This window comes from Rhizophagus irregularis, chromosome 32 (genome assembly GCF_026210795.1).
Source record: "Rhizophagus irregularis chromosome 32, complete sequence".
NCBI lineage: Eukaryota > Fungi > Glomeromycota > Glomeromycetes > Glomerales > Glomeraceae > Rhizophagus > Rhizophagus irregularis.
In genome coordinates, this window is record NC_089460.1 from 355093 (window position 1) to 380647 (window position 25555).

At 31.5% G+C, this 25555-nt stretch overlaps 7 protein-coding genes across 7 annotated transcripts; 2 read left to right on the plus strand and 5 right to left on the minus strand.

The window, feature by feature from the left end:
• Positions 1–1956: 1956 nt before the first annotated feature.
• OCT59_022870 (uncharacterized protein) lies at positions 1957–3264 on the minus strand (the record flags this gene model as incomplete). The annotated part of the gene is made up of 7 exons (XM_025328304.1): positions 1957–2181; positions 2247–2309; positions 2388–2549; positions 2619–2710; positions 2774–3000; positions 3080–3152; positions 3225–3264. 7 exons carry the CDS (start codon positions 3262–3264, stop codon positions 1957–1959), a joined length of 882 nt encoding a protein of 293 aa, XP_025167198.1.
• A 1818-nt stretch (positions 3265–5082) lies between these two features.
• OCT59_022871 (uncharacterized protein) lies at positions 5083–5853 on the minus strand (the record flags this gene model as incomplete). The annotated part of the gene is made up of 1 exon (XM_025328303.1): positions 5083–5853. The coding sequence occupies one exon, from the start codon at positions 5851–5853 to the stop codon at positions 5083–5085; it is 771 nt and encodes a 256-aa protein (XP_025167197.1).
• Positions 5854–14336: 8483 nt separating this feature from the next.
• On the plus strand, positions 14337–14635 carry OCT59_022872 (uncharacterized protein; the record flags this gene model as incomplete). The annotated part of the gene is made up of 2 exons (XM_066150413.1): positions 14337–14352; positions 14427–14635. 2 exons carry the CDS (start codon positions 14337–14339, stop codon positions 14633–14635), a joined length of 225 nt encoding a protein of 74 aa, XP_066006450.1.
• A 1565-nt stretch (positions 14636–16200) lies between these two features.
• OCT59_022873 (uncharacterized protein) lies at positions 16201–19491 on the minus strand (the record flags this gene model as incomplete). Its single annotated transcript, XM_025334020.2, has 14 exons — positions 19269–19491; positions 19023–19195; positions 18817–18947; positions 18467–18708; positions 18275–18398; positions 18077–18203; positions 17910–18005; positions 17667–17836; positions 17238–17605; positions 17099–17167; positions 16868–17020; positions 16688–16797; positions 16467–16620; positions 16201–16398 (listed from the first exon to the last, which is right to left on the minus strand). Exons 1-14 carry the CDS (start codon positions 19473–19475, stop codon positions 16201–16203), a joined length of 2322 nt encoding a protein of 773 aa, XP_025167196.1. The 5' UTR covers positions 19476–19491.
• A 243-nt stretch (positions 19492–19734) lies between these two features.
• OCT59_022874 (uncharacterized protein) lies at positions 19735–20868 on the minus strand (the record flags this gene model as incomplete). Its single annotated transcript, XM_025322091.2, has 5 exons — positions 19735–19815; positions 19887–20049; positions 20115–20206; positions 20288–20403; positions 20481–20868. 5 exons carry the CDS (start codon positions 20866–20868, stop codon positions 19735–19737), a joined length of 840 nt encoding a protein of 279 aa, XP_025167195.1.
• Positions 20869–21020: 152 nt separating this feature from the next.
• OCT59_022875 (uncharacterized protein) lies at positions 21021–22526 on the plus strand. Its single transcript, XM_025322090.2, has 3 exons — positions 21021–21458; positions 21540–21603; positions 21682–22526. The coding sequence occupies exons 1-3, from the start codon at positions 21036–21038 to the stop codon at positions 22257–22259; spliced, it is 1065 nt and encodes a 354-aa protein (XP_025167194.1). The 5' UTR covers positions 21021–21035; the 3' UTR covers positions 22260–22526.
• OCT59_022876 (uncharacterized protein) lies at positions 22505–25466 on the minus strand. The gene has a single exon (XM_025322089.2). The coding sequence runs from the start codon at positions 25235–25237 to the stop codon at positions 22883–22885; it is 2355 nt and encodes a 784-aa protein (XP_025167193.1). The 5' UTR covers positions 25238–25466; the 3' UTR covers positions 22505–22882.
• Positions 25467–25555: the final 89 nt, after the last annotated feature.

Sequence of the window (25555 nt, forward strand, 5' to 3'; positions counted from 1 at the left end):
TGATTTGATAATTTGCGGCTATCATCCTGATGAGCTAAAGTAGGCATTTGTAAGATATATGTATGGCATAATTTCAAAAGATCTAAAAGCGCCTTACTATGAGAATATACGATTTAGCTATATATTGCCAGAAAAAATTCCTAGTGTTAGATCATTTTCGCTTGAGAGAAGCACAGCAATTATCTTTGAGGATGTATGTGTGGCTTTCAAATCCATCCAAAATCGAATTATTCCATTTTTTACACATAGGCGTTATAGAAACATTTCAAATATATATGTAACACAATGTTACTATCATACACCAATAATTATCTGTAAAAATATTTTACATCTAGTAGTCTTTAATGGTGGCAGTTCCCATCAAGATATTTCCAAGGTCATTGGACGATATACTGAAGATATGAAAAATACCTCTATGGTTGTTAATAGTTACCTCTGAAAAGGTGAATTTATTATCTTTGATCTAAATAAATCAGATGATGATCCACTGGCAATTCGGTTGAGATTTGATACTCCATTAGACCTTCAAAAAGAGGTAGAGTTACGAGAGAAGCGAAATAAAGGATTATAAAGATTTATTACTCCTGAAATTAAAGTTTTGATTTTTTTGATAAAGAATCATCTATTTGCAATGAAAAAGTTGATAATAAACAATGTTTGTGGCTTTGTGCAATTGCTGGAAAACGTGGTGGGCTTTATCTTTCTACTGAATATGTTAATGCTAACATTCCAATGCGATGGCGATGTGCAGACGGTTATAAGTGGACTACATCTCTTAATAATATTAAGAATGGTAAGACATGGTGTCCGTATTGTGCAAATAAGGCCAGTCATACAATTGAAGATGCTAAGCAAGTTGCTTTTAGTAAGAACAAAGAATGCCTTTCCAAAATATAGGATAATAGTTTTTCACATTTATCATGGCGTTATTGTTCTGAAGGCATGAGTGGAATGCATCTTTTAACAATGTGAAAAATAATAAGATGTGGTGTCCATATTGCACAAATAATAGGTCTTGTACATTTGATAATGCCAAATAATTGGCTTATAATAGAAAGGGAGCTTGTCTTTCTGAATATTATATTAATAATCGTTCAGCTTTATTATGGATGTGTGATAAAAAGCATAGATGGTTTGCTACTTTTGATAACGTTAAACATTTAAACTCGTGGTGCCTATTTTGCCCGAAATATAAAAGAGAAAAGCTATATCACGAGATTTTAATAAAATATCTTGGCCTTTTTCACTAATCCGCAAACCTAATTTTCTCAAAACATTAGAATGTCCTACAGGATTAGAACTTGATATTTATTACTTAGAATAATGGCTTTGCAATCGAAGTACAGGGCATACAACACGAAAAAAATATTATTTCATAATGGCGATCCCAATAATTTTATCAAACAGCAAGCACGGGATCAACTCAAGAAAGAATTATGCAAAGAGAATCAGATTGCCTTGAGGTACTATGTTTGGTATTATGAAGACCCACATATAGTTATTTCTGAGCATCTTCGAAAATTGGGTCTCATTTAATAAACATAAAACTTCAATTGCATTTGTACAATTTATTTTTTTTTAATGTGCTCAAAAACAGAGTGAAAAAATCACATAATTGCATGATACTGGGTCTTATACTTTCATAGAGAAGAAAATAATTACATTTTTTTTACATATAAAGATATTGAATTGTGAAGAACTAGTAAAATAAGCTTGAAAATAAACAGAGCCTTGCAGAGGTAAGCATTTAATAACGGATGAACTGATCTAAGCAAAATAACTAATTGTAGATTGCGAAATCTATGAATGAAAGATTTCAAAGTGATATAGCATTATTGATAATAGAATTTAGTAGTGTAGAAAAATGCTTAGTAATTAAAAGATAAACCTAAACAGATTCAATCAGCATAATATGAAAATTTTGTTAAAACAAAAGCTACAATATTGTGTGAAGTCCTAATGAATGTCAAATGCTTCTGTGATAGCACGTTGAATAAAATAGAAGTCCAATAGAATAGGATCAGGTAAAAGATTTCGAGGGATTTGAACAGGAGGTGTAGGGGGCGTAGATTGCTTCAAGTTATGATAAAGACAAGTTAATGAGATACTGATAGTGTGTTGAGGTTGACCTTGCAAAATATTTAATGGAGCTCCAGTTCCATCTTGTGTTCCAAATTCGAACTAATAATCATTATATATACGTTAAAGATTTTTAATATGTTAACAGAAAAGTGAACTAACATTACCTCAATTACAAGAGGAGGCGAATTTCTCATTCCTCTACCTGCTGAGACACAATAATGCCAAGCCTACAATAAATTAAAATCATAGAATGTTATACAAATAATATGATGCTAGTCATGCCACACTGTATAAATATAACTTACTCTCATACGAGTAGGTACTTGACCCTGAAGGACCGGATCGATTTTTACAATAATACAATCATGGGCACGACCAGGACTTAACCAATAGCACAATGCTTTCTTGATATGATCTAATGTTTCAGTGTAGGCTACTTTCACAACCAAATTTGGCCAAGGATAATTCTAAATAAAAAAATATATGAAATTACTAGCTTCAAAAAGTTCAAAACCAATAAAAAGAATAGAAATTACATTTCTGTCGCTCCCATTTGGAGCAGTTACAGCTGGTTTTTTTGGACGAAATGATGCATCGGCTTCTTTTCCACGGTTTCTGTCACGCGTTTCTTTAAGAAATAAAATTAATACGATGCTACAATAGAGCGACATGTTATGACATTAATACTTACTAGTAGAACCAAAACTATAAATCTCAGTATTAGTTCGCATTACAGGAACGCAACTCACAATTATTTCGGTAGTGATTGCACTGATGCAAACTTTGTGTGGCATAGAAGGCAACTCGTAAATTAAGACTTCTCTGTTTGACCACTCCCAACATCCATGAATATTAAACTTTTCTGTACGTCTTTCATATTTCTCAATGTCGATCCCCTTAGCAAGCACATAAGGTAATCTTATATATAAATAACAATTTATATCAGCCATTAGCTAAAACAAATATCAACGTCAAACAAATAGAAAAAGAGACTTACGTTACTTCTTCCCACTTTGCCTTTTCGTTAAGTTCTCCCTTGTCCCACCAAAGGGTTCGATAAAAGATATGATCTGGAATTCGTTTATTATTACTAAGAATATCTCTAGAAAATTAGCATGAAAATGAGTAACAGTTGCACATACAGCTAAAACTGGTGTTTACTGAACTGGTATAAAATGACATTTTGAAAGTATAATGGTTTAACAGCTACAAATAAAAGATAAGCCAGTTTTTACTGATTTATATTATTCTGAGTGCTAAGCCAAATTTGCGTCACAATTATCTCATTTTTACTGCGTCTTTATGTGATAAGCAAATTTTTTATTAGTAGTAATGTGATGCATTGCATAAAAAGCCTAAAATATATTGGGCTAAGGACTGCTTGTATTTTTCTTGCTCATTCACAAAGTGCAAGATTATTAGGCGCTATACTAATGATGTAAAAAATGCTTCAATGGTCATTAATAACTACTTTTGAAAAAAAGAATTTATTGTATTTGATCTTACTAGGCCAGAGGATGATCCTCTTGCAATCTGCCTAAGGTTTGACACTCCACTAAATCTGCAGAAGGAGATAGAGGCTAGGCAGAAACGCAAGAAAAAAAGCTCCTTAGCTAATGAATAGAATCTGACTTTATAGATGCTAGCTTTTTTTCGTAATTATAAAAATTGGAATGGAAGAGGAGAGTCTTTGACTCTCCAGTTATTTATATCAATCCTCAGAAAGCTCGAGATTTAGATCGGGATCTTGCTTTACAGAAACTTTATCACAGACCTGAGAGATATTATCGGACTGCTGAAAAATTTGCAAATGGCTTGTAAGAAAGCCAGATATAAGTTTTCTCTTACAAAGATCAAAAATTGGCTAAACAAGCAGGCTGTACATCAGATTCACAAGCCTTAGCCAAAATTTATTCAGTATGCTTTCTTTAATAATATACAATTTTTAAATGAAGTGCACCAGAGTAATACTACTTCTATGCCTCATAATAAAATAGGTAATCGGATTTATAAGTATAGGGGCGTCATCAAAGATGTTGCAACTAGGTATCGTTCTAGTTTTGCATTGACTGATAAAACAGATGGCTAGAGCAATTCAGAAAATCTATGATGATCCTAATAACCCTCTTAGCTATCCAAATACTTTTATTGTAGATAGAGGCATTGAATATATGGGCGAATGTAGAGATTTATTGCTTAGCTATGATGTTAGAATTCAGTATGCTAACTTTAAATGTGGTGTAGCTATTGCTGAACGTGATCATCAATAATTTGAAAAACATGCTTATTTTCGGCAAGATGCTGAAAATTTTCATTTGCCTTTAACTGATAGATCCAGGGCATGGTTTAAAGGATTTCGTATAAATGATAATATTTTCAATAATACTCCTACTCTGTTAATAGGTATATCTTCTAACAAGGCTGTAAAAAAGGCATTAAAAGGTAAAAAAATAATAGCTAGATCTTCTGTCGAACATAGGAGACCAGTTGGTTATAACGAACTACTTTTACCTAGCTATACTAAAGTTTGGCATCTATTAGAACCTGGTGAATTAGAAGGTAGGAGAAGAACGGCAACTGATTGCAATTGGTCTCCTGAAGTTTTTACAATTGATTCTTATTTGATAAAAGAAAATCAGCCTATTCTCTACAAGCTTTACAAGGGTCCTAGACACTTATTTGTAAGAGAAGAACTGCAAATCATCCCGCCAGACACAGTATTACCACCCAAATATATTTTCAAGAATTAGTCTTACCTCCTCTCTTCTCCACTTGGTATACGATTTGTTCGAAAGTATTGCTTAAGTAATCATCTATTTCATTTCTATTATAAACTATAATTTGTCTATTTCTAAGCCAGTCAGTTCGTAAATTCTTTTTTTCCTGTTTTTCATTTACAGGTTTATCATCTATAAGAAATTTGGTAAGAGAACATAAAGTGAACTTAAATTGTCCATGCTTATCAAATTCCTTTTCAAGTATTTCTCTAAACTGTTTTCTTCAGCTTTCTAACATTTTTTGTATATCACTTCCATTATCTGGATAGGATTTGAGGACATTTGCATGATGTACAACTATAACTCTTCTTTTAACCGCTGTTCCCAATTCTTCTTGTTCCTTAAATTCTAAATCCTTCTCTGACTTTTTGTGCCCCTTAATTTCTTCTAAGCGCTTAAATTCTTTATTGATCAAATTCTTAGGTCCAGTATCGCCTTCAGACTCTAACTCTTTTAATGTTGGTAGGCGAACTGCCTCTGGATCATGTTGTTCGAGATCATGACAAAGAGTTTGACATTCATGTAAATTTTCTGGCATATCATGATCTCCTAGACCAAGTTCTTTTCCACGTCTTAGCAATCTAGCTCTCCAAAATCTATAGTGTTCTTTAGACTTTTGATTATTTGGGTTGATCCAGTTTTTTGCTTCTTCTTCAGTGATGTAATCGATACCAAGTATTGGAGCTTTCTTTTCGGATTCTAGCTCAGGAACTAGAGTTGGGATTATTACATGTGATTTCTCCTTGTTGCTCATATTTACATTAGAGCTTTTTATCTGTGCTTTGATTTTGGAAGCTTGGATAGCCTGTTGGTTAGTTTTTTGAATAGGCACCTGAATTGGCATTTGAATAAAAGCTACTTCCTTTTGCTTTTGTAATGGTTTGTATGGATTTTTTCGCTTAAGATGCTCACAAAGTTTTTGAGGTGTTGAGCATTCATGACTACAACGTTTACAGATTGTATCTTTTTTATCACTTCTTGTTTTTCTAACCATGATGTTAACTTTAACTGTCACGCTATTACTTGCTTATAAAATTTTTTCTTTAATTAATTATTTCCTATTCTTTTCAGTTTCTGGTTATAGAGCTGTCACTAAAGGCGGTATTTACAGGCTTGCCAAAACGGTTTTAAGCTATTACGAAACTTAAGTATTAACTATTTATTAATTAATAATCTTTCAAATTTTAGTGTTAAAAAAATAGGATGATTGGTGAATATTCATGTTCGTATCTTTGTAATACTGGAAAGGCTTGCAATAATCCTTGCATTTGCCCAGAAGGTTGCCGATTTTATTGGAAAGCTAAAAAATGGATACCATGTTCTGATTGCAGGAAACCTACAGCTTCTGCTTGTGGCCGATATCCGTTATATGGTAGAGGCTATTATGTTATTTAGTATTATGACAGGCTTTGATCAAAGATACAAGAAAGTAATAAATAGATCATTTCAGCTAGCACTTTATCTTAATTTTAGCCAGAATTTTGGGCGTAATATCCAATGGGCATTTACTAAATTTTTATTAGACTTGCTTTTTAGCTGAAGACGCGAAGCATATTTTTTCGTTAAAGTTTTATGATTAATATACTATTTTGATGAGCTAGCCTATGCTGAACCCGTTCTTGACTAAGGAAAAGTTGGGACAATTCCATGGATTTTATAGAAAGATATTTGTTTTTTCGTTAGATTTAATAAATTTCCTGGCTAAGGTTGCTTGCCGAAACCTAGGGGTTTAGGCAAGATGGCGTTTCGCCGAAAAGTGAAATTCTGCCAAAACTATATTAAAGTTATATTAAAAAACTGGCGAAACTTTGGAGAATGACGAAACTGCCAAAACTTATTATAAATGCTGAAACTGCCAAAACTCTGCCGAAACTATAATAAATCTATAGTAAAATTTTGATGAAACTAATCGTAGGATTTTGAAGAGGTTTAGACAAGCAACCTTATTCCTGGTAGGGGTTCGATCCAGCGCAGAAAATCCATTATAATTTAACCAGTTTTTCCGGTAAATTTCTGATAAAACCGGTAAAATCTTATAATCCCAGAATTGTTCCGGTCGTGGCGTAGCAGATTTCTGGAATATTTTGTAAATACCGGAAATTTCATTTAATAAATTTATATCAGATATCGCAAAAAAGTTTTTTATCTTTAATTTTATTATTTATTATTTCAGTGGTTTATTACAATATGATTATTTAAAGCCAGTACGTCTTTTCTGGTTACTCCATACACGAATAAAAAAAAGAAAAGATTATTATATATTTGGTAATACTATCTAAAACCGGAATTTTTTTTAATTCCATAATTCCATACTGGTTGAAAAAATAAATTTCCGGAATTTTTATATTTAACCAGAATTTTTCCGAAATTTTTCCAAGGTTTTTTTCCACGCTGGTTCGATCCGTAATCCGGTAAATTCGGATTGATCTGATCATCCAAATTAAAATTGGATATCCTCATCCGATGATTTCTGGCGGATGGATCCGTAAAATTATCGGATTAAGGATTGTTGATCATCCAGATTATAATCCGGATTGTAATAATATAAATTATTGGGATCGAAAAAAATTTTTTTTCAAAATTTAAATTTTAATTTTTAAATAAAAATTATGTTGGTCTTTTAATCCTAATATTTAATTTAATGATTTATCTTTTTTTTGCAATTAATTTTTCTCATTTTGGATCATTTTCACGTTATCTTATCCCTATTTTTATTATATTCCATTTACTCCCATACCATTTTTATTTTCACTCCTTTATCTCTTACGGAACTTGCCCAACTATTTTTTTTTCTGAAATGTAAAACCTCTATTATGGCAGATAGCTCAGATTTTTATCCCAATGAAGATTTTAACTTTGAGATGACGGATGTTGTGTTAGAACAGCAAATCAAAGCACCTGAAAGTTCAAAAACTTCACATGAGTCAGTAATTACTAGAAAACTACACGCCATTCAAAGAACCCTTCCCTTTTCTACAATATCCTCAGAAATCAAAGAAAAAGGTAGAGTTTAAATTTTTAAAGATTATAAATTTATTAAATTGCAATAAATTATTATTTATATTATTAATATAATTAATTTTTTTTTTATCTAGGCGAACTTCCTGAGACTAATATTAAATATAAGCGTAAAAAACCATCATTTACTCAGGAGTATTTTGAAAAAAAGGCTAATGATAAAGGTGAAGAAATCTGAGTTTGCAATATTTTAGATAAAAATGGAATAAAATGTGGTCAAGAATATAAATGTGGAAGAAGTGGAAGTTCAACGGGCAATTTGATCATGCATCTTAGAGATAAACATAATATTGTACCAGATGATGATGCAGATATTTCAAAAAAGGTAAATTTAATATTGACTGTTGAGTATTTATTAAATTTTTTTTTAAATACTTCATAATGTTAATTTTTAGCCGTGAAACTCTAAAATTACTGATTTTGCACGAAGTCATAAACCTCATCCTAAGCATATTCAAAAAAGATGTGAAGAAGCGACCCTTAAATGGATGTTGCTCACAAATCAACCTCTTTCTGCAGTTACTAATGAAGCCTACAAAGAAAAAATGGCAGAATTCGATCCTTCCTTCATTATTCCAGGAGAAAAAAAAATCAGGACAATGATCGTTAAGAGTTACAAATTTAATCGGGAAAATTTGCAAAATCTTCTTACCAATACTGCTGAAAATGTCTCTCTTACAATTGATCTTTGGTCTAGTAAAGCCAAGCATGGGTATTTAGGAGTTACTGCAACCTGGATTACATCAAATTTTGAAATCAAAGATACAATGTTAGAAAACAAATATGTTTCTTCTCCACATACCAGTGAAATTATTGCCAATGAACTTCACCAGTGTATTGAAACTTGGAATCTTGAAAATCATGTAACTTCAATTACCACTGACAACGGATCCAATATGGTGGCAATTTTTCCTTTCTTAAATCAGAAAAATGGGTGTGAAAATATCCAGCGCCTTCCTTGTACAGTACACACTCTTCAATTGGCAATCGGAAAGGGATTGGCTTCAGCAGAGATTTTAGTAGCACGTGCAAAAAGACTAATTAATTTTTTTCAATATCAAAAACAGGTGGAAAGGTTAGAGCAGGTGCAGAGAAAACTTGGCTATAAAGATATTTTGCGTTGTATTCAAAATGTATCTACATGATGGAACTCGTCTTATTATGCTTGGGATCGTTTATTTTTTTTAAAGGATGCTATTATTCAACTACAGACTGATTTATCCATGTCAACAGATCGGGAAATCAAGAAAGATGGTAATAGATTGAAGAGATTGTTACTTAATGATGATGAATGGGAGTTGTTAGATCAACTTGTTGATTTGCTAATGCCATTTGAGGAGGCAACACGTGAATTTTCTGGAAATTCATATATTACCTTAAGTCGAGTTATTCCAACAATTAAAGAAATGATTTTTGATTTGCTACTGAAGTACCGTTAAATAGTGATGATTTTTCAAATGAGGATACTGTATTTGAATCAGAAGCTGTAGAAACACAACAAACTGACTTTGATGATGATGAAATTATAAGTAATATTACAAAGAAAAAGATTTCAATTAAAAATCCATTAAATACAGTAGGCGTTTTGGAAAAAGTAAAACAAAATATTTATAGTGCATTGATATTTTACTGGAATATTCCAAATGATCTTGGTTTAATGGCAGCTTTATTAGATCCTCGTTATAAAAGCTTGGATTTCCTAGATGAGGAAAAAAATAACGAATTATCCAAAAACTCCGCAGTGAATTTGGTGAAGTGAAAATACCAGCATCTGAACCATTAAACAACCCAGCTTCATATGATGCAGAACCTTCACGTTCACATAAAGAATATCGTCAATGACGGCAAATAAAAAATAAAAAGGGAGATAAATCATATTCAAGCACACCAATTGTTGATGAAATTACAAATTATTTGACATTACCATTAGCATTGGAAACCGAAAATCCTTTAATTTGGTGGAAATTACGGTTGCAAATGTTTCCAAAACTTGCCAGAATTTCCCGAAAATATCTTGCAGTTCCTGCGACGTCAGTGTCAAGTGAGCGGTTGTTCTCAGATGCCGGAAATCTTATCAATGCTAAAAGGATAAATTTAGACACAAATTTAGTGGCTAAAATACTATTTTTAAAATGAAATATTAAAACAATGCATGTTTTTGCATCAGAATGGGACGAAGATGAAACAAGTCATGTTGAGATAGATTAGGTTTTTTTAATAAAGGTTTTTTAATAAAATATTGTAAATGAAGTATTTCAATAAAGTCTCTTCAATAAAGTGAATAAACTTTCTTCAATAAAGTAAAATTATTTCTCACGGTTTTAAAATAAAAGAATTTTGATTTCCTAAATCCGAGTTGATCAGATTGATCCGGAACTTATGGATTATCCGTATAATTTTCAAATCCGGATTATCAACCAGATTTAATGGATACAGTAAATGAAATCCGAATTTAATCTGGATTGCCTTTAAAAAATCGGATCGAACCCCTAATTCCTGGCAGGACAGAATCGTTAGACTTAAATAAATAATGTATTAGATAAGAAGTTAGCCAATGCGAAGTCAATTCCTGATATATATTTCTTGTTAGACCTATAAAATTCCCAGCAGGACAGAATAGTTAGATTTAAATTTTTTGTTAAATTATTATACTATTTGATGAGTTAGCTTGTGCTGAACCTGTTCTTGACTAAAGAAAAGTTGGAACAATTCCGCAGATTTTTCAGGGAAATATTAGAATTATTTTCATTAGATTAATTTAATCATTATGATATTTACTAAGCTATCCTGCGCAGAACCTGTTTTTGACTAAGGAAAAATTGGAACAATTCTCGCGAATTTCTTCTAGATTTTTATAGGATGATATTTCATTAGACTTTTATATAAAATATGCTATTTAATAAGCTAGCCTGCATTGAACCTATTCTTAATTAAGGAAAAGTTAGGATAAAAATCCCGTTAGATTTATTTAACAATTATGCTATTTAATGAGCTAGCTTGTACAGAAGGCATTCTTGTATATAGAAAAGTTCTTTAGATTTAAAAAGTCACATGATTTTTTGTTAGACTTATTTATGGGGTAATAAGGATTGTTAGACTTATTTTATTATTTTTCATTAGACTTAAGAAAATCGTTAAATTTATTTATGGGGTAATAAGGACGGTTAGACTTAAATTCGTTAGACTTAAATAGTTAATATGCTATTTAAAAAGCTAACATGCGCAAAATCAATTCCTGATATAATAATTTTCGTTAAATTTAATAAATATAACTGAAAAGTTGATATAGAAATTAAGATTCTAAAGTCGTTAGAAGCTTTTCTAATATATTAATAAAAATCAATATGTTTTCTGAAGTTGGAGAACTCACACAGAATTAAGAAATATAATATCAAAATTAAGATTTTAGAACTGATAGAAGCTCTTCTAATATAATAAGAAAAATCAATATTATTTTTAACGTTCTGTGATCTGTACACACAATGTTTCAGTGGGAACCTTCACTCGAGTTGATTAATCACATAATCTATTATATATTTACATATGATAGAGTCAAATTTTTTCGATCGGCCATACTGTTACACCTAAGTACAGTACATTTGTCACCAGTAATTCCAGTAAAATAGCGTGTCTTGCTACACTAAAACTTTATAATCCTTATAATCAGCCACATCTTGATCGGCTTATACAGATTTTTGTTGAGCAGTTAGTGCCAGATTCTGATCTCAAACTGACTCAGTACTATATAAAATGTGACTTTCCAGTATGGTGGCAAACCTTTAAGAAAGACTGGAACAAAGCTGTAAATAAAGATATTGAATCTGGCATGGATGAGAGATATCATATTGATATAATTAACTGGATATGTTCTTGCCCAGCATATTCCCGTAGTCCCTATTTCATTTGCAAGCATTTGGTTACAAAAAAAAAAATATTTTACCTACTTTTATGAAAACAAACCGGTGCCATGACTATCCTCTAGTTTTTTTGGTACTGATGATTAAAGTTGCCTGCCGAAACTCTACAGGCCATTGTCGAAATGTTGAAACTAAAACCTGTCAAAATGCCGAAATGCTGAAATAGTTTCGACATGTCGAAATTATTGAAACCTAAAAATATTACGTTTCACATAATAACTCGGCATCTAATGATCGTAGAAAGATGCGCCATAGCTCGTTGGAATCGTCTCATAACGACGAGTCGAATGATAGTTAGATCGTCTTTCTACAATCACTGGATGCCGAGATATTTAACGAAACGTCAAAAATCAGCATTTTGTATTTTGTGATCCTGCGCCGTTTGACGTTTCACATAATAACTCGGCATCCAATGATCGTAGAAAGATGCCCCATAGCTCGTTGGAATCGTCTCATAACGACGAGTCGAATGGTGGTTAAATCATCTTTTTACGATCACTGGATGCCGAGATAATAGGCGAAACGTCAAACGGCGCAGTATCGCAAAATACAAAATGCTGATTTTTGACGTTTCGTTAAATATCTCGGCATCCAGTGATCGTAGAAAGACGATCTAACCACCATTCGACTCGTCGTTATGAGACGATTCCAACGAGCTATGGTGCATCTTTCTACGATCATTGGATGCCGAGTTATTATGTGAAACGTCAAATGGCGCAGTATCGCAAAATAGACTTCCCTAGCGTAACCTGAAAAAAATGTCACGAAATGGCCGGCATTACGCAACTTGACTGAAATTAAGTGTGGCGCACTTGTGACGAATAATGTGTGACGAATAAGTTTTTACCTACTCGAAAAAAACTAAGTCCCTCAGATACTTATAGAAAATGGAAACGCAGTGGGGTGTGACGGTTGTGACAAAAAATGTCACGTGATTTTTCATGACATTTTTTTCAGGTTATGCTGGGAAAGTCCACAAAATACAAAATGCTGATTTTTGACGTTTCGTTAAATATCTCGGCATCCAGTGATCGTAGAAAGACGATCTAACCACCATTCGACTCGCCGTTATGAGACGATTCCAACGAGCTATGGTGCATCTTTCTACGATCATTGGATGCCGAGATATTGAGCGAAACATCAAAAATCGGCATTTTGTATTTTGCGATACTGCGCCATTTGACGTTTCGCCTATTATCTCGGCATCCAGTGATCGTAAAAAGATGATTTAACCACCATTCGACTCGTCGTTATGAGACGATTCCAACGAGCTATGGTGCATCTTTCTACGATTATTGGATGCCAAGTTATTACGTGAAACGTAATATTTTTAGGTTTCGACAATTTCGACATGTCGAAACTATTTTGGCATTTCGGCAAATCAGAGAGCCAATGTGGAAATGTCAAAATAGTTTCAACAATTTCGACATGCCGAAACTCCCTAATTTCAGCAGGCAACTAGAGCTCCGAACAGGTCAGCCAAATTCAGGTAACCTGACCTGACCTGACCTGAAATTCAGGTCAGGTATAAGATTTTTAAAAAAAATTCAGGTCAAGTATGAAGATTGACCTAACCTGATTGACCTGTTAACCTGAAACTATTGATTCTACTATATAATAAAAGTGAGTTGCAGTATTGCGATTCACTTTTTTATATTGATTTTATATAATAAAAGTGAGTTGCAATATTGCGATTCACTTTTTTATATAGATTCTATATAATAAAAGTGAGTTGCGGTATTACGATTCACTTTTTTATATAGATTCTATATAAAAAAAGTGAGTTGCGGTATTGCGATTCACTTTTTTATATTGATTTTATATAATAAAATGAGTTGCGTATTGTGATTGACTTTTATATTATCATATAAAAGTGAGTTGCGATATTGTGATTCACTTTTTTATATTAATTCTATATAAAAAAAGTGAGTTGCAATATTGCGATTCACTTTTTTATATTAATTTTATATAATAAAAGTGAGTTGTGATATTGCAACTCACTTTTTTATATTAATTCTATATAAAAAAAAAAGTGAATTGCAGTATTAGGATTCACTTTTTTATATGATTTTAATATGAAAATGTTAAATCGCAATATTTCAAGAAAAAATGTTGCGAAAACGTTTTTTTCATAATATTATATTAAAAAAATGTTTCGTACCATTTTTTTTTTTGATATTTCAATAATAACGTTGTGAAAACATTTTTTTCATAATGTTATATTAAAAAAAATGTTTTGCAATATTTTTTTTCAATATTTTAATAAAAAACGTTGCAAAAAATGTTTTTTTTCATAATATTATATTTAAAAAAAAAAGTTTTGTACCATTTTTTTTCAATACTTTAATAAAAATAGTCCTGAAATTTTTCAGGTTTCAGGTCAGGTCAGATCAAACAGACAACCTGATATAACCTGACCTGACCTGACCTGAAAAAATATTTCAGGTCAGATTTATCAATTACTAACCTGACCTGACCTGTCCCATTCGGAACTCTACAGGCAACTTTACTGATGATAAAATACAACTAATTTGCTGAGAAAATGATTCCTGGAAAAGGTATAAGTCAACTCTTAATGAAGATGACTTTACCAGATAATTCTGTCCAAGATCTAATAATTTGTAGAATATAGAATTAGAAGAAAGAAGTAGTACAAAATATGAAATAGAGGTGAAGTTTGCTCATTATAAAAAAATCTTTGATTCTGCATTACAATTATATGAAAAAGAGAAAAACAACACTCATTTCATAAAAAGCTTTGATACTCTTATGAAGCCAGTTGTTAAGGCTGTTGAGGAATGTAAAAAGACGCTAAATTCTAGTAAACAACAAAGTACATGAAAATCTAAAACTGGAAACTTGCCTTCTGGTTGCATTAAATAAAGTTATTATATGTATATTGAAAAATAAGTTTAAAGTCATTTATTATTTGAATATTTGACAAAATATTAATAAATAACGATAATATAAATAATTGAAAAAATTTACAATTGTTATAAAAAAAATTTCAAAATTTTTTTTTTTTAAGATTGTAAGTCAATTTATTAGAGAAAAAAAAATTATAATATTACTTATTACTATAAATTGTGAAAAAAAAAATTATCGAAAAAGAGATCAGATCACCAATTAGGGTTGGATCAGATCGACATTATGTGACTGCAGCTTTTTTTTCGCCATAGCTAGGGTACTATTAGGAAATAATCTAGATTGCAGCGTTGAAGTTGCTAAAGAAATAATATTCAAATAATTAGGAGACCGTCTTACACTTTTTTCGTCTTTCTTTTAGACAAAAAGAAGTTTCTTTATTATTGAATTGGTTTTATCTTAATTCCATTGCAATTTATTACTATACAAAAATCTTCAATTTTTTTATAACAATTCGAACTGAGTTTACAAATCAGAAGAGATTACAGCGAAAAATGTATTCTTCAGCTACGGTTAAGTAAGAATTGGTTAATATTACCTGTAATTACTATTTTTACAATCTAAACCTTGTACCAGAGGATATAGATGGAAATGATTATACAATTTGCATCTATAAGCAACAATAGTAATAATAAAATAATTGACATTTTTTTTTATCATTTATAAGTTGTGTGACAAGGACAAAAAAAATTACTGGTTTACTAGAAATATTTCAGCTTCAGGATGATTATTATATGGATTTTTTTGTCATGTTCACTCGCATTTAGAATATTATGAATGTGGTAAATGCAATTTCAATAATCACATTAATATAATATTTAATATAGGTAGAAATTTTTTTTTATAAATGAAACTGATAAAACTGATAATAAAAACTGTATACTACACCTAAAAGCTATTATGATAGGATCCTGATTCCTTTATATTAAAATGACAGATTCTATAATTAACCCAGATTCTTTACTTTATAATGAATCAACCGCAGCTGATTAGTTAACATTATTCAATACACCTGGATTGCTTAGTTCTAAATCCCTAGCTTAAAACCAAGCTATGTGCAGGTGTATAAAGATATTACTGTACTTTTTATATACTGTATATTACTTATAAATTATAATATATAAATATATATAATAATGCATTATTTATAAAACTGTTACTATTAATAATACTTGTAAATTTTCATTTATAATTAAGCAATGCAAAAAGCTTTCAACTCAAAATTAGTATTATTATAAAAAACATAAATTTCTCCGCAAATATTATACTTACACTCATAAAAATTAATATGTAGGTAGTTTCAACCTTGCTGAACAATTTTCAATTAATTTAGAAAGTCGATTTAATTTGACCAAAGTGGTGTAATTGTGCTCTGAAGTTGTAAACGGAACAGATACTAATTGGAATTAGTACTATTAATATTGCTAAGTTTATTTAACAATCTTTTTTATTTAATAGTCATATTGTTCAAAAGAAATGCCTCATTTTACTAAATTACTTAATTCTTTCACGTATCTGGTTAGATATTGTATAAAATATTCTGAATATTTAGATAAATTCATTTTTTGATCTTCATGAATAATCCCATATGCCTCATATCCTATTCTCAAATTAATCTTAGCTAACTTTAAATTTAGGTTCAGTTTAAGCTCACATAACATCAATATATTGGAATTAATCTGTAATATAAATAGAATAATTAAACGGTAAACATATATAAATATTTAAAGAAAAGCTTATAATGTACCTCTTGAGCATACAGGAAAAATTTTAAATAATCGCCGGAACTTCCTGAAGCCATAATCATCATCATATTTTCTTCAAACACAGATTCAATGTCGTCTAATGTCAATGAAATCAAAGAAGCCGATGAATCCAATAAAGATATTTCAAATTCGTGGCTAGAGTTGTTGATTGATATTAAATAATAATGATCATTAGGTCAAACAAAAAAAAAAAAGGGATTACCTTTCCGTAAAATTTTCCCAACATGCTTTGAATTTTTTAGCCTCAATTGATACTGTTGATGATAACGTAAACTCATCCTTAACTACGTTTTGAGATTGCAGTGATATCAACTTAAAATAAATAATTTAAATGGCTGTAAGTATAAATTTTAGGTTGAATGATAATAATCATATAACTTACTTCATCAAATTCCGATATATGATGTGTTGGTGAGGAAAAGAACTGATCATCATTCCTTTTCGAAAAATTACCCGGTGTTTGTTCAAAAAGAGTTTGTTCCGAATGTTTTCCATAAAGGAGAGAGATTGTATTAAATTTAGTAAGATGTTTATCCTATAATAATTAATGTTTAAGGATTAAAAATTAAATCTAAATTCCGAAACATGTAACATTTTATCGAATCGAACAAACCCTCGTTTTAAAATTATTGTTCCCATTTTTCTTTGACGCGTAGCGTTGATGCTTAAAAATTTCCTGTGCCTAAAATGAATCAATTACAAGTTTTTTTTATTAGAAGAATCCTAAAACAATTAACAATAAAATTACAAACCTTTTTGATATCTTTTTGTAATAATCTATAAAGGAATAATGCTCTTTCACGGATGTCTAAGCTTTCGTAAGGCTCCATTGAATATTTAAATAATTTAGCCAACATACCACGACATTCTGCTGGTCTATGTAAAAACAATGTGACAGTTGAATTTAAAAGTTGTAAGCGGAAAGAAGTTGCTGGATAACTTTCAAGATCATCTATCAAGGACTCCAAAATATATGGTGCTTCCGAAATTTCATATCCAACTGTTGTCAAAAGGTTAAGGAAAGCTGGTCCTGCTTGTGAACTCAAATCTATTGATGTCCAAACAGAAGGTAAAACCGAAAGCAAACTTCCAACTTTTTCAGGACTTTCGTTCATGAACTCTAAAAGCACAAAATTAATCTTAATTTGTTTAAATTATAGTTATTTAATATACGTATTTACCTTCAAGTGCTGTAATAATACTTGATATAATGATGTCAATGCCAGTTTCCAGTAATTTCATAAAAACTTCGAGAGAATAAGAAAGCACATTTTCAATACGAAACGAAATTTTGGCGATCGATTCTATAGATTTTTGCGCAATAACCTTATCGGTTCCAGTAATATAACCACTAATAATTTGAATTGTTAACATTAGCTTATAATATTATTTCCATAAGTCACTAATAATGAGATATAAATTACCTAATTTCATTAATAATTTCTTTCGAGCTTATTTTTGTTGCAATGCCTTCTAACACTTCCAACTTTTTCAGAGTAACAAAAGATGGTTCTTTAATTCTATAATAGTTAGAATTTAAATAATTTAATTTAGCAATAATAATAGTAACGAGGTCGAATATTCCATATACCTTCGGTAAAAATATTTGTAATCTTCCCGAAACAATTGATGAGATTGGTTCATCAATACAATAATATGCTCCAAACATGAATATACTATCTCCGGACTTGTTAACGTTAATAATGTCAACATCGGACCTATATAATATATAAGTCGCAATAAATTAAAAAGAATTATAGAAATCATGAATCATCGATTTTTTACGCACTTTTTATCCTTTTATAAACATCTTCTTGGATATCGTATATCCCTTCGGCTAATTTTATAAATATTTTAACAGTAGTCAACTGAACTCCACTATTATGATGTTTAAGCCGATCGTCCAAAAGATTCTATAAAATATCGCATGTTAATTTATAAGATAACATCATTAATTTTAAGGAGTAATTCTTTGACTTGCCATAATATCAAAAATTTCGTCTTCGCTAGATGGTTTATATCGAATAAGAGTATCCAATACCAAACACTGATGCCACTCATTAAATTCGTGTAATCGTTGAAGTAAATAATGTGCGATATTCGTGTCTACAGTCATTCCGCCTTCCGAAAGAAATATTCTATTTAAAGCAACAATGCAATTTGCAACAACTTCGGGGTCACGATCTCTCAGAGTATTATATAATTGATCAACCAAAGGAGCATCTGATATACGTTATCGACATAATTGGTATATTTGAGAATTTAGATCAATTTTGAAATATAAAAAAAAGAAATTTCATTTTTAAACTTACAAAGGGAATGATCATCTACCTAACACGTGTTTTGGAGAAAGATTAAACAATTTGATACACGAAATTAACGCGGTCTTTCGTACATATGCGCTAGAATCGATTAAAGCGTGACTTAAAGATTCTAACATATATGGTACATAATCTATAAGCCTAATTAAAGGTGTTGTTTGATATTAGGTTAATAATTTTGAAATAAAAATTTGATATATAGCATTTACTAATTACCTCATCGAACAAAGCGTACGTAAAGCTAATCCTCTTACAAAAGGATTTTCATCTTGAAGATCATTCTGAAAAGTATTAATAGCTAAAATGACCAAATCAGCATTTTGTTCGGCCTGTGTTGATATATACATATATGCAAGCTTTTTCTGAACCAAATCCTTTGTAGAAGCTGCCTTTGATATTATTAACATATTAACGTAAAGTATGAATCGATTGATAATATCTTAGAACACTAACTACTCGAACCTTGATAACGTCACCAAATAATGATGATACATCTATACCAGCCGTCATTGTCTCGAGTACTTTTTTAATAATTGGACGTTTAGCTGTTTGTTGGATACCTGTGTGATTTATTGTCACATTTTCGCTTGCCTCCTTTAAACGTAAGCCTAATTCTGTAACTTCACGATTTTGCAGTTGGTCCAAAAACGAAACTCTTCCAGACGACATGACAGATAATGAACAGTAAAACTTATGAATGTTCCGGGAAAGAGCAAAATTTATGTAAGATTTACTATAAAGTCACATGATTTTGGCTTGTACCTTGATCATGCGCAGTTAGAAAATGTGACTATAGAGAAGACGTGATTATATAGAGGTCTTATTATACATTCTTTATATTGCGTAATTATATATAGAGAAAGAACTTTATAAGATGTGACTATATAGAGGTCAAAAAGAGAAAAAGTAAAGCTTCTATTAAGTATAATTAATTTCCCGATATTTCTTTACTCTTGACCTTCAAAATTTCATCAACATCTTTCACAGATTTCTCTATAAGCGACTGAAGCTAGAGGAGAAAGGGAAATCGCGTTAAGTAAAAACTTGATAGTCATTGAAAAAAAACAATCAAATATTTACTTTTTTGGTTAATATAATTGCTTCATCACGTGGTAACCTATTCGCACAGTCCTTTTTCAAATCTTTCATACCATCTTCCCTTATACGTCTAATCTTAATTTTAGCACTTTCAGCAATCTTTGACGCAACCTTGGTCATCTTCTCTCGATATTCAGTTGTGATTCTAACACGAAAAAAACGCGTAAATTACGCAAATTTAGAATACAGATCAAACTGAACTTTGCTTACTTGGGAATCGGTACTTTAATGCTTTTTCCTTCAATTACGGAATTTAGATTTAAATTTGCACTCCTTATGGCTTTATCTACGGCTTTTAATAACTAAAAAAGACAAAAAAAATACTGTTGAGTTTGTATCTCTTTAATCTAGATTCTATTTTTTTTTTATTTATAATTCCGTACTTCTTCTTCGTGCACATGTACCAACAGGGTTTGAGGGTCTTTGACAATGATTTGCGCAATATCTTTAAGAGGTGTGCTACTGTCTTTAAACGGTACTGACACAGGATCAAGTATGGCTAAAAATCATATAATGGTAAAGAATAAAAAATTTGAACGAATCCGTTAAAATTTTTTTAAAAAAAAATGTTCAAACCCGGGTTCGCACGACCAATCCTCATAGAACTATAATCCTTTTTTAATTTTTCAGTGACTATGTTTGCTTTAGCTTCAACTTTACTTAAGTCGAAATTTCTCTCTTTTTCACTTATATTAATGTTCTTTTCTTCCTCTTCTTCAATCTTATCTTTAGTATAACTTTTGCCTTTTTTACTATCTTCCTTCCAACCTGGTTTTTTTTTCGAAGCTAATAAAAGCCGTTGACTTGTAAAGAAATTTTGATAAAGTTGTAAAGTTACAGTGACGTGTTTTGTGAGTAGCCCATTAGATATATAAGGCTTTGAAGATAGTGTGCCATATCTATACAATAATGGATTTTTTGGTCTAACATTATACAATGTAAATATAAATTTTTTTGACAGCATATTAAACAAAACGCGAAGAACAATAACCAAAGTAAACGTTAATAATCGATTATCTTTACTCACGTGACATAATAGTGTCTGTATAATTACAACCACGATTTGTATCACGTACTAGTGAATAAGTTAAATAAATACCTGAAATTACACTTTACATTTAGTTAACTATTATGAACATGGGAGGAGGAGTAGATTATAATAACTCAACTACTGAAACTCATGAAAAAACAGAAGCTTCAATTTCTTCCGAAGTGAAGGAAACTGTTGATATACATAGTGGTTCAGAGAAGGAAGAGACAAAGGAAACCCCTATCGAAAATACTAATACTATTACAGAACCACAAAATGTAAGTACAACTGCCGAAACTGCCCCCGTAAGCAGTCCGTCCAATGAAACTTCAGATACTACCGAAGGGAAGACAACCGCAAATGCTGCACAGGAAGCTCAAATTACTTCCCAACAGAATTGGGAATATGAGCAATCTATTAAAAAAGAAGTTGAAAAAACACCGCTTGTTTGCTTGACAGAGGACATTCAAAAGTTATACCAAGAATATGAACAGGGCAGCGAAGTATATCGGCAAAAAATTATGGTTTGTTATCTTCTTTTTACACATCAACAAGCCATCATGTGTGAATGATGGTTTAAGAGAATTCATTTTTTATAATGTTAGAAATTGGCAGAGAGACATAGTAAGATAAGACGTTGTCGTGGGGATGGTAACTGCTTTTATAGGGGTAACTATTTTAATTGACTTAACACTTCGCTTTTTTAGAAACCTATGAATTAACCCATTAGCATTTTCATTTATGTAGCTTTTGGATTTGCATGGTTCGAACGACTTATGGATTCTAAAGACAATAATTTACGTCAATCCGCGCTAAAATCTTTGGCTGATACGATTCCGCTTTTTAAGGAAGCTGGGTACCAAGAATTGGTTTATCAAGATATTTATGAGGAACATATTGAAAAGCAGATGAAAATTGTTGCGAACGGAGAATACGACGAAGATATGTTATTAACAATTTTTCAAACCGATGAAATTTCTAACTGTATTGTCTTTTATCTTCGTTTAATTACTGCGGCATATTTAAAATTACATCGTGAAGAATATGAACCTTTTTTAGGATTTGAATTTGGAATGGATCAATTTTGTAGTAGTTCTGTAGAGGCCATGGATCAAGAAGCTGATCATATTCATGTTATGGCATTGACTAAAGCTTTAAAAGTTCCTGTTGAAATTGCGTATATGAGTGGATCCGATGCGATGGAACAAGTTAATTTTCATGAGTTTTATCCTGATGATGAAGGGTCGAAAGGAACTGTTACTTTAAAACCTTTGGTGTTATTATATCGACCTGGACATTACGATATTCTTTATCGAAGAGAATAGCAATTCCTTAAAAAAAAATAGGATGTGACTGTAAAAATGTATTTACTATATTATTAATTCAATTAATCACCACTTATAATATTATTTATTCCAATGTACAAAATTTCATTAAGGTTATTACGTTCTCTTAGTTCTCTTATTAATTTATATTGTCATGTTCTTCCAAAAACTTCATTATTTTTTTTTCCTTCGTAAAGTGGTAATACAACTCAAATAAAAATTAATCCACTAATAACCCTTTATATCACATCAATAATCAAAATATATTCTTTATTTATTATATTTATTTAAAAAAAAAAATTATTCACCAATAACAAACAATTTAGGCGATTGATTAGTTATAAATTAATCACATATCGGAGACCATCTAAAAGTTTATTTTGAAATAAAAATAAAAATACTTTTTACAACCATGTTATCCAATGATTATCGTTCATATATAAATATGTATAATTTTTGCTAATATTAATTAAATGTCCATCATCAAAAAATAACATTAATTTACTACATTCTTAAGTTATGCATACATAGCCTGTACTGATTGATTTATCAGCAAGCTCTTTTCTAAAATCTTAATGTACATGTGTTCTTAAATTCTAACTCTGACACCTTTTCCTCATACCTTAGTGGATTCCTAGATGAGATGATGGGAAAAAGTTATGCAATGTTACAGTAGGATGAGGTGATCCACGCCGCCCCCTACCACGTCCTCTTCGACCTCTTACTCCATTAATTTTGGTATTAGGGAATCTAGGTGCTCTGCAGGCTTCAAAATGACTATTAACCCGCATTCTTGTTGGGTTATCGAAGTGTCGGTTGCATATTGGACAATTCCAATTCTCATGGATTACATCTGTATTTTTGACGCGCGTTTTATCATCGTTAACTTGAGCTTGAGATGAAGTTGTAACTTGATCATCATTAATTAACCTTCTTTTTAATGTTAATGAATCAAAGATAGTTGATGATTTGGCTACATCTTCTAATGCTCGTTTCCTTGTGTTAGAATCAACTCTTGACTCAACGCTTTTATCAGACAGTTCAAGTTGAGTGAGAACATTTTCGAAATCATCTGAGATTGATAGTTCCGTGAGATTTGCAATGTCACCTTGAGTAGGTGTTCTATCTTGAGATTGCTCATTATCAATTATGGTGACTACATCAACAGCAAAGGTACTATCATTCAGATTTGTTTTCTGAGACTCTGTTATATGAGATATATTGTCATCTCGCGGGCCTATATGCTGCGCGGAACAAAAGTCATTCTGTTCCAAACATTGTGGCTCTGGTATACATTGCCTACTTGACCTTTTTAAGCTTGTATCTTGAGAAGTCTTATGCAACGGTTCTGTTACATTACATCTTTGACTTGTTTTCCGAGATTCCAATATTAAATTTACTTGCTGAGAACTTTGCTCATTGCAACTCAATTCACCTTTCAAATTCTCTTGTTTACTTGAAAGCAATTGCGACATTTCATAATTATTCAGTGAATCTCGAACTTCCTTAATTGCAAAATAGCTCTTAACACTAGATGTATTCTTATCGCGTAGATTCGTGATTCGAATACCCAATAGGCGAAGAGATATTGGAACTTCTTTATCTAAAATAGCTTTACAATAAGTGTACAAGTCATGTTGAATACTGATATATTTGGTTAGAGCTTTTTGTCGCGTAAACTGCTCAAATGTCTGCATTTTGAAGATAACTGCTATTGTCTTGCCTTCCAAATTCTCCTGATCAAGTCTATGTGCTAGTTCTTCCGCAATATGACGCAAGTGTTCGTAAAGCAACTTTACATCATTGGTAGGGGCGAAAGTCCTAGAGGTGCTTGCACTCTTTCGAATATAATCAATACTTATACCGCTTGATCCAATACCTAAAGCAACTCGTATGTAAAAGTTAAAAGAATTTTCGGAGAACATCATGTTGATATACGCAAGTTTATCCAACAGTTCTCCGCATGTGTGTATATCAAAGACACCATTCAGGACCTTCGCAGCCACTTGACCTATACCACAGATCTTTCTTACAGGAAGTTCACAAAGAAATTCAATAATTTTATCTTTATCATTTGCAAGTCTATATTGCCCATTAGGCTTGTTTACGTCCGCGCACACCTTTGCTAATAACTTATTTGCGGCAATACCGGCACTGGCGGTTAGCTTCGTTTCATCGTAAATTTCGTTCCTTATCTGTTGCACCACATCTTCCGGAGTCTGATTGTTATACTGAACATAACTGGTTATGTCCAAAAATGCTTCGTCAAGGCTCATCGCGCTGAAGTTCGGATCGTATCGTGCAAAAATCGTCCTAATTTGTCGTGAAACGGCTGTATACTTTTCGAAATTTGGCTTTACGATCACAATTTGAGGACAAAGCGCCCTCGCAAAGTATCCAGGCATTCCGCTCCTCACGCCAAATTTCCTTGCCGTGTAGTTTGCTGTACATAGCATCGCAGTGTCTCCAACACCCATTGGCTTGTTAACCAGCGTAGAGTCATCTCTTTCTTCAACAGACGCATAGTATGCATCCATGTCTATGCACACAATACACTTGCTTAAGTCACGCTTTTGTTCAATTCTATTGATACAAGATTGAACACGTGATCTCACGAAGGTTAAATCTTGCGCCTGAAGACGCTCATAGATCCATCTCTGTTCTCGGATATTTTCTTGAAGTTCTGCATCTTTTTTGGCCTTTAACCGACCAAACGAGGAGTTTTCCTCCAATTTCTTTAAAATCTTATTGACCTTTGTTTGGTCAACTTTATCAAACCCAGCTTTGTGAGTTACTAATTCGACTCGGTTTTCTTCAGACTCAGGTTTTAAACAATCCTGGATTATATCATTTTCATTATTGCTGCCATCCGTACGGCAACTTGAAGTATCTTTCGTGTCGTTATTATTAGCAAAGAAGCAACCAAAGGCGCCTTCTTCAAAATCGAGGCTGATGAAATCGTCACTTTCTTTATTCATTACAAAAGTTGACTAAGCGAATACAGTCAACTTTTCAAGTCCTCAAACTGTTTCTCTTGTTTCTTTTATCTCGTAATTAATAATGTGGTTTATATGAATACAACCTATTCAAGAGAAAATTACGCTTTTACCGATATGTAGGTGCAACGGTATGACTTATGTACAGAAGAATGTAAAGTACGAAATATTTCTCATTACAAGATATAATTGGAGTGCTAAAAACGTTTATATGACCTTGTGATAAGGGAAGGGAATAAAGAGGGAATAAAGAGGGAATAAAGAGACGCGTTACCCTTATATAAAAACGGCTCTCAATCA